At 37.1% G+C, this 9,435-nt stretch overlaps 2 protein-coding genes across 2 annotated transcripts; one reads left to right on the top strand and one right to left on the bottom strand.

The window, feature by feature from the left end:
* The first annotated feature begins 518 nt into the window (after positions 1-518).
* On the top strand, positions 519-3,561 carry LOC117615231. Its single transcript, XM_034344277.1, has 4 exons — positions 519-825; positions 1,241-2,132; positions 2,792-2,936; positions 3,096-3,561. The coding sequence occupies exons 2-4, from the start codon at positions 1,586-1,588 to the stop codon at positions 3,154-3,156; spliced, it is 753 nt and encodes a 250-aa protein (XP_034200168.1). The 5' UTR covers positions 519-825; positions 1,241-1,585; the 3' UTR covers positions 3,157-3,561.
* A 906-nt stretch (positions 3,562-4,467) lies between these two features.
* LOC117614477 (cell wall / vacuolar inhibitor of fructosidase 1) lies at positions 4,468-5,309 on the bottom strand. Its single transcript, XM_034343298.1, has one exon. It carries the CDS (start codon positions 5,239-5,241, stop codon positions 4,690-4,692), a length of 552 nt encoding a protein of 183 aa, XP_034199189.1. The 5' UTR covers positions 5,242-5,309; the 3' UTR covers positions 4,468-4,689.
* Positions 5,310-9,435: the final 4,126 nt, after the last annotated feature.

Here is a 9,435-nt window from a genome sequence, read left to right as displayed (position 1 = left end):
AAACAAATCCCTTACAAACTTCCTCATACCATATGTTATGAATGAATGAATGATTGTGATCTTGTAATTACAGCATAAATTTGAGGACAGAGATATATGCTCCCGAATTTATTGAGGATAAAGATAAATAACTGAGTTATTGCTAAACTTAGCATTATAAGATTGATTAATTTCTATTACTAGACATTCCGGTTGATTATGTTGTTGAAATGTTAGTTAAAACTTCATTAAAAAAAAACATTGTTAGTTAAAACAAATAATAATGTAAATTCATGTTCAAAACAAAAACCTGAATTTAATTGAAAAAACTAACAAAGAATATCCCACAAGATTGTATGGCATATACCCATTGTCATTATAAAAGAATTTGAACTTCTTTGAAAATTGGATTAGAAGAATTTGTTACTAATCACAAAGGCCAACCCTAATTAGCCAACTGTAATCAAAAGTAGCCAAAAGGGATTTAAAAATAAAAAAAAAAGATTTGAATAAACAAAGTCAAAGACTCAAAATGCCATGCAAGTGTCGGTGAAGGTTTTGAGGAGAGAAGAAAACATCAGATTCCCATCATTTGCGGTGGTGTTTATCCGACGAAGATATAGCGCCACAATAATGGAAATCTGAAAATCAAAATATTTATATAAAGCACAGCACTTTCTCGGTGATTCCCCTAAAACCCCTCGTGTCCATTCCCTTCTCTCTCTCTCTCTCTCCCCTTCACTCTGACTCTCTTTAATTAGCACTTGAGCCTCCGTATTTGACGCTAGCTTCGCTGGAAGCTCTTTCTCCGCATCGGATCTGGGGTTTCTTCGCGTTCTTTTGAAGGTTTCTACTTTCCCTTTTCTTTTGTCTTTTATTAATTTTTATTTCATTGTTCAAATCATTTCTCAATGTTTGAGTTTTGGGTTTTTTGGGAACTACAATATTATTTTCCTGATGATGTGAAGGGGTTGATTGGATGTTCATACGGTCCATTTAAATCGTTGCCTGATGTAGTTTTGATTGGTTTTGCTTTAAAGTTTCAGTCTTTAGTTTTGTTTGATCAGGTTTGTTTCGATTTTGCATTGCTTTGGAAGCTCTATGTTGGTACATTTAAGCAATTGAAAGCTGTTATTCACATTCAAGTTTTTATTATTAATTTATTGATTCTCAGCACGTTTTTGTGCACATTACATTCGAGTTTGTGTATGTTTTATTGTTTTTGGCTTGGTAATGGTTGAAGGGTTTTGTTGATTGACAGGAAAGGGGAAAAAAAAGAAGGGAGGTTGTTGTTTAAACTTTAAAGGTTGATTGTTCTTTGGGAAAGCGCATGAGCCGTGTCGAACAAGTTAAATTGCATTCAATTAAGCTGTCTTCCATTTGATTGCAAGTTAAATTGGAAAGTGTTGTTTGCTTGATGAAGCTAGATATCAAGTTTCACCTGTAAAACTAATATATATATGTTGCAAAGAGGTAAATCCTTATAATGGGTTGACTCCAAAGTTTCAAATTTGGCTGTTTCCTTTTGAGGGGTGAAAATATCGTGGCTTTGATCATTTGGAGTTTGGGGAGCAGGTTAACAATTACGTTGGGTTAATTGGTTGTAATGGATCATAAGAGTCCGAGGGAAAAAGACTCTGAAGTTGATCTTGAAAGTGGGGTGGTAGTTAGTGAAGAAGATTCAAGCGACAGCCCTATTTCGAGTGCTAAGAAGCAGGCAAAGACATTAATTTCTAAGGTTTGTGGTGGACTTTTGGATGGATCAGTTAAGGTTGAAGAGAGGGTCAGTTTGTGTGGCAATGGGTCCAATTCCAATGGAGTCTCCCCCGAGAATTTGAAAGTGGCAACAAACAAGATGTTGCAAGGAAATGAAGGTACAGATCACGTAGAGAAGACACGGGTGAAGGATAAGCGTAAGAAGACGAGCAATAAAAAACCTCCTAAACCTCCCAGACCTCCAAGAGGCCCATCATTGGATGCAGCAGACCAGAAGTTGATCAAGGAACTCTCTGAGATTGCCATGTGGAAACGTGCAAGGATTGATCGGATGAAAGCCTTGAAGAAAATGAAAGCTGCTAAGGCATCATCTTCCAATAGCAGCATATTTGCCATGGTGTTCACCATTCTTTTCTGTCTTGTGCTAATCTTTCAAGGTAATATTTCTTTGATTGAACTTGAGTTTCAGTAACCAGATCTGCTTTATTTGATAGTTCTTAACTTGTTTCTGGTGATAATAAATAGCTTAGTTTAAGACAGAACACGTTGTCCTAGTTAGGAACCCAATGAAATACATGGCCAAACTGTTTTGGTGAACTTGTGATGTGCATATCTTTTTGCTTTATGTGATTGATAGTTAAACTTTTGGATCTCATCAGTGCTTACTCTATCATTTACTTTGGCTAATACCTGAAAAATAAATGGGTTAATTTTTATGTACACTGTTTACAGAGATGCCTAAAGCCCTTTCCTTGTCCCTATTATTTGGTTTTTATTTCTGTTTATTTGATTAAATATGCCTTTTGCCTTCAAAAATGTAATACTAGTTTCTTTGTCATCTTTTTCCTCAATAGATAGGGTCAGCAACCAACATAGGGAGACTAGGCTATATCTGATTGAAAATAGGTTAGGCTTTAGAAAACACTTTGATGGAAGTGGAAATTTTTATTTTTTTTTCTGGAACAAGTTTGTGGTGGTTTTTTCCTTTCCTGTTAAGGGTTTATGATCATTTTTCCCTACTCATTACTAGACATTTATATTCTTTTTGCTTATACTCATAACTTGACAGTAACATTCTATTGCCATTTCTGTGCAGGAATTTCTTCTAGAAGAAGCTCACCTGTAAGCTTCGAGGGATCTCCTGTGTCTGGAGGAGGAATGGAGGGCAGTTTGATCTCCGTTCAGTACTACCCAAATCTGTCATCAACTGCCCCAAATGGGCCTGGTTCTGAGTCCCCCAAGTACGTTAGTTCATTTTAGCTTTAAATGTATCCTGGTAAAATTGCTGTTTTTTTGTTGTTGGGAATCTTCATATCTTAGAATTTTTTTTCTTTAACGTGAGGAATAATATTAGTTTCACAGTCTGAAATAAAATATTTCACTTTTATTGCACCTTGCAGTATCGTAGAGCAGGTTGCTGGTTCAGATCCGCGGGAGAAGCTGAAAAGATGGGAAGGATGATGTTGCAATTTTGTTGCCTAGTCTATCTGGAAGAACAAATTTCCATATGCTTTTGAATCCTCATGCAAGCCATTGATACTTCCACTTTTTTGTTTGAATGGTCTACTGAAGCTGATTTATCCCCTGTATGTACAGAGACAGACAGAGAGAGAGAGAGAAAGAGAGAGAGAGAGAGGTTACGTACGATACAATTTTTAGTAGTGTTCTGCAGGTGATGTCAAGTGCATACTGATGAGTTGCCTTCTTTGCAACCTGTCCAAATAAAATTATGGTAATTTTCCTACTAGTTTAGTTTTCCAAGATTTAGAATCGAAATTCTTTTCCCTTGTAAATTCTAGAAAATCACCAATTCTTCTTTTCAAATACTGCATTATTTTTCCTTTTGTCCGAAATTGGAAGTGATAAGTGAATCCCATTGGCACTTGGTAATGTTTTTGCAGGCATGTGATCTAAATGCCATTTTCCTTTTATGAAATTCAGGGTTTATTATGATGGGGTTTCTAAATATAGTTTGGATGATGCAACGGTTTCTTTCGCAAGATGCAAAGATTTCCTTTATGGCTGGAAATGCCATGAATGTAGGTATGTTTTCCCAATGAGCGCGAGGGGTTGATAATTTTGATCTCCTGTTGTTTTGCTAGAAAGTCTCGAACTCTTGTTATGTGATGTGTATTGGTTTTAACCACAAATGGTTTTGAAGAAAAGGGAAAAGACTTTTCCAAACTTGGCAATAGGGATCCATTGATTTCTCTTTACTGGTTGTGTGGGACCATTTAAGACAATCCCAAATGTTGTGTGCGCCTTGGTTCCCTCTTCCTTTTTCTGTTTATCGAAGTCCTGTGAACCAGGTTGTTCTTTTGACATGCCGTGAGGCATTGGCCTTGGCATGTGATTTCACATGGTATTGGCTGCTTCTTGTAGTCAGCGGCTCTCCTCTGTATAATTGCTGCATGGGAGTTGAGAATAGACCCTCTCTGTCTACACGTGTGTTTCTAGAGCCTTCCCTCCTTTAAAAAATTATTATAATTTAAATATGAAGGGCCCCAATTAGTCACAAGATACCATTTGCCTTCACATGCATACATTAAGCAATCTTAAATGCTTGGTTAAGGCAAAATCTGGATCAAGGTAAACAGTAAATTACCCTATAATCTGGTCATCTAAACGCTTTAATAAATTCTTGGAACTAGCATTTGCACCAGAAATTTCAGAATTTTTAGATTGCTCCTGGAAGCCTTCTGTTCACTGCACCATGAGGCTTAAAGCTATTGGACAATGAAAAACTTGATCGGGCCCAAACCAATTCCAAAATTCAACAACACAGCTAAAACAGTGTTATTCCCGTTTCATACAAGTTTTCTGCTCATGAAGCCCATAAAAGAACATGAAAGAGAATAGAAATTCTAATTGCATTGGCTGAAACTGCTGCTGCAAGTACAAATATCTAAACAAAAAGCTGAAAGCTTCACAGACAAAAGTTACAGAAGAAGAGCAATAATAGTACATGATATTACAATAAGAGGGAGAGATAACTCAGCTGCCCTTTAACAAATTGATAATGGCCACAGCCACACCAGAGAGGTTGTCTACCAGTTTGTTCCTATCAGTCAGAAGTGATTTAGTAGATCCTGAAAACCCTTTCTCACATGCATCAGCCTCCTTGGCAGCATCAGAAATGCCATAGTTGGCAAACCCAAAATGGCCATTGGTCAGTGCATCAATTGCTTGTGGCAGACTAAACTTCACCACTGGGATGTACAATTCAGCACAGTTTGCCAAGGCTTTCTGTAACTCTGCCTCTGGAGACTGCTTGAGCAGGCCATGGATGTAATCCAGTGTATCAGTTGCCTTTGCTAGAAGAAAATCAGATATTATGTGGGCTAGTCCTGGAACATCTGTGTTTGAGCTTTGAGGGTTTGATTGTAGAGTTGACACACAGAGATCATAATGGGGTGTTTTCTTGCATGTCTTTTCTATGAGATCACCGCCTTCATCTAAGGGAAAAACAAAAGATTGGGTAATTGGTAGCACCATGAGTAGAAGTACAAAATGAAGAAGAAGAAGGAATGAAATTGAGCAACTCATTTTCTGAGAGTGAAAGATTGGAGGGGAAGAGAAGAATGGGGGGGCTAAGGAGCTGTCCAGCTTGTTCATTGGGGGGTTTTGCTTCTTGGTTCTTATATCAGCAAAAGAAAATGGATCTCTTTGTTGGGCTTGTTTTTCTGGTTCTGTTGCCAATTAATTTATACTCATGTTTCAGTTTGATGGATTGGCAGATTGCCACATATTATTATGTTCACTCTTGTCTTGCAGGAGGTTTTTGTAACCATGTGCTGCGAGTTTCAATTGCGTCTACATTTTGTGTTGGTTCACATGTCTTAAAGTTGATCATCATTCTGCTCTCCTCTCACACCAACCTTTTTCAAGCCAAAGTGCTCAAGTAAAAACAATGGGAAAATTGAAAGAAACATACGCTTCAAACAATCAGTATCTTTTTTTTTTTTTTCCCTCTTAAGCTTTGTGGCCTCAATGGAAAGAAACAGGGAACAAGGCAAAACAACAAACAGAAAAAATCAGAAACTAGAAACAAAGCTTGGAAACAAAAGTAAACACTGGATGGGGTAGGCCGTTCCTGTCAAGATGTGAGGCATGAAGAAGACACATAAGTCAGCATTCTTGTGCCGCGTGGACGAGATATTACATCAGCACTAAAAAGGGTGGCTTGGACAAGAAATCACAGTAAACTCAGTTCATATCAGTATCACTCAAGGAATGCAATTGATTATGTTAGTATGAAAATTGTATTGTCATTTCCTAAACTGTAGTATAGGTTGAAAATTAGTTTGTGAGAAATTGCTACTGGAAGTTTTGGCACTACTCTTTCAATCTCATACCTCCAGGCACAACCTGACCATATGAGAAACTTGACAACAGGTAAATCATGACATATCATGCATTCATGATAGGACTTATAGTTGAAGTTTTGTTTTGAGTCTTTGTAATTGAAATTAAAATATGAGTTGGTTGGTGACATCTTTAAAAGTCCTTAATGAATTAGACTTTGTATTTTTATTGAATCATAATTTATATTGTTAATCTGATAAGTGGTTGGCCTTGGTGTGGCGTCTCATTGAGGAGATCATATTGCACCAGGTTCAAAGAGTTTTAGTCCAATAGGTCTTAGTGTTATATTTGTCTTGGAAGTGTATTGAATATTCAATTGGCCAGGTCTTAGTGTTATATTGGTCTTGGAAGTGTATTGAATATTCAATTGGCCTTCTTGTTATATTAAGCTTTCCAACGTCTGATTCGGCTGGTCAATATTGAATATATTTTGGAAAAGCTGCTGTACTTAGTTCACTTGGTAAATCATCAAGTGCTTCGGTTGCTTGGTGATTAATTGAATTCATTCATCTTTCATATTGCATTCATATGCATATCGGTGACTCATACGATTGAGGGCACAAAGACTATGGTGGCAGTTTTCCTCCAGCGAGCTTGAAGCAATCGTGACCAGTATTGCGTTCAACATAAGGAATGTCGAAGATCATCCCGTGACAGAAGTTGAGTTACGAAGAAGTCGGTAAACATTATCTAGAATGAGTCTAGGATAAGTGTGTGAGTACTTCTTGTAATCATCGTTCTATAATGGATTTGAGTTGGACTGAGGAGTCCCGTGGATTTTCCCCAGAGATATCCTACAGGTATTTTCAATTGGCATCAGAGCAGGTTGCTGGACATACTCAGTAAGATCTAATATACCTTAGGATGGATCGTGCCTCGGGCTCAATTGCACATCCACCATATTTTGACGGCAACAACTATGGCGCTTGGAAGGCCAAAATGAAGTCGTTTCTTTGGTCCTTAGATGAACGTGTATGGAGTACAGTGGTTCATGGATTTCCTAAACCCACAAAGAAGATCAGAAAAGGAGATGAAGAAACCACAATCCTCAAAGCTAGAGAGGAGTGGACCACTGCAGAAGTCACACACAGCACTAATAATCAAAAGGGGTTAAATGCTTTATTTACTGCTGTCTCTTCAGATCAATTTGAATATATATCTGGTTGTGATACTTCTAAGGAAGCTTGGGATATTTTGCAGGTTACCCATGAAGGAACAGATACTGTCAAGGGAGCCAAGCTTCAAATGCATACTTTACAGTTTGAGACACTCATGATGGATGAGAATGAAACTTTTTCTGAATTTTATGCTAAACTGTGTGTAATTGTGAATGCTTGTTCAAGTTTAGGTGAAAAAAATTCCAGAAGACAGGGTTGTGAAAAAGATTTTGAGATCCTTGCCTCAACGATTTCAACCAAAGATCACGGCTATTGAAGAGATCCGTGACTTGAACACCTTGAAAGTTCAAGAACTCATAGGGTCCATACAAACCTATGAGATGAAACATCTAGCCCCTAAAAAGAGCAAAAATGTTGCTTTCAAGGTTGTGAATGAAGAAGATGATGGGCATTCAAATGAAGATTGCAGTGATGAGGAATTAACGATTCTCACAAGGCGATTCATGAACTTTCTCAAGAATCAGGATCCAAGGAGTCGAGATTCAAAAGGTATAAATTCTAAAAATAGGTTTGTTAACTATACTGATGGTGGGTCTAAATTTCGCAGGTCAAATGAACGAAAGAATCCAAGAGAAAAGGTCCAATGTTTTGAATGTGAAGGCTATGGACACATATCTTCGGAATGTGCCAACACCTTAAAGAAACAAAAGGATAGCAAGAATAAGGCAATGCATATTACTTGGAGTGATAGTGAATCGAAATGCGAGAATGATGAAAAGACGGTTGCACTCATAACCACAGTTAGCTTGGATGAATCACATGAGGATGATGATTGTAAAGAAGTTGCTGTGCTGAAGCTGGAAAATTGCAGGATTGCAAACGAGTTTCAATCCCCTGATGCAGATTCTAAAAAGGTAAGTGCAGGTATGAACGAAAAATTGATGTTTTTTCAGAAAAAATTGACTGATCAGAATAAATTAATTGCTTCTCTAACTTCTGACAACAAAGCCCTTGAACTTGAACTTAAAAATTCAAAGGAAAGGATTGTTTCTTTAACCATTGGTGCAAAAAAAATTGACAAGATGATTAGCATGGGACGAAGAGATGGTGACAAATGAGGCTTGGGATTTCAACCAAGTAATAAGTCTTCCGCTGTGTCTAAAACAAAGTTTGTCAAATCCACTTCACTCTTTGAACCTTCTGCCCCTCATGAAGTCAAGAAATTTATTCCAATCTGTCACTTTTGTGGAACTCATGGGCACATAAGACCAAGATGCAATAAGCTTCGAAACGAATTTGTTCGTTCAAATTCTCATGGCATGGGTGGAAAAGTAAGTATCCAACATAAGATTTCAAATCTTATGAATGAGGTAAACCGCTTATCCAAACTATCTTCTTTTCATTGTTTGCCATCAACTAAGACAAAGTTAGTTTGGAGGAAAAAGGAAAATCATAATTGTATGTTTGCCTCCACTAATGTTGTGCATGAACCCGTTGCTTTAGAAAATTTGGATCTTAAATGTCTTGTTGCAAAACCTTTGGATAATCTTCAATTTGACACTCTTAGAAAGTCTTTAGGTATTTGTTCTTTTGAATAATTGTTTGTATGCATGCCAAAAGACTCCAGCTATTATCTTCTCTATTTTTGATTTTGGATTAAATTCTAAGTATTTTGTTCAGCACATGCAGGGATTGATAAGCAATATCAATCCTACTGACGTCTGGAAGTTTTTGCTGATCTTAGATTGGATTTTTGGCGTTGGATCACTTTGGGCAGTTTAATATTGGGTTTTTGTGAATGGCTATCAACTGTCTTTGTTTTTTATAAAGTCAATTAAATGCTCTTTTTATTAAATCTCATGTGTCTCATTTAGCACATACACTCTAATCTTGTTTAATAATTTTGAATGAATCCTCATCTTGCCCTTGTCTTGATACTAGATTTGCATTATCCTTTTTGCTACTGAGCTCACAATTTTGTAACATCTCTTTAATTAAAAGAAAAGTAAAATAAGTGCTTGATCCTTGCCAAGTAACCGGGCCTCTTGTCTAACCAACGTCGAGGTTCGCGTCAAAAAGCTTTGATCTTATACACTTTGTTCTTCTTTGTAGCCTACATGACTCGGGTTAGTACATCCTAGGGGTGCTTTAACACCCATTGTCTTAAAGTCAACTGACTTGAGCACATTGATTTAGCACCCGTTACATGGGTCTTGTAGAAAGCTTAATAAAGTTAGCATTAAAAATAAAAAATAAA

This window comes from Prunus dulcis, chromosome 1 (assembly GCF_902201215.1).
Source record: "Prunus dulcis chromosome 1, ALMONDv2, whole genome shotgun sequence".
In the NCBI taxonomy this organism is placed as follows: Eukaryota; Viridiplantae; Streptophyta; class Magnoliopsida; order Rosales; family Rosaceae; genus Prunus; species Prunus dulcis.
The sequence above is the reverse complement of the archived record's forward strand: the minus strand, read 5'-3'. Positions and strand labels throughout refer to the sequence as shown.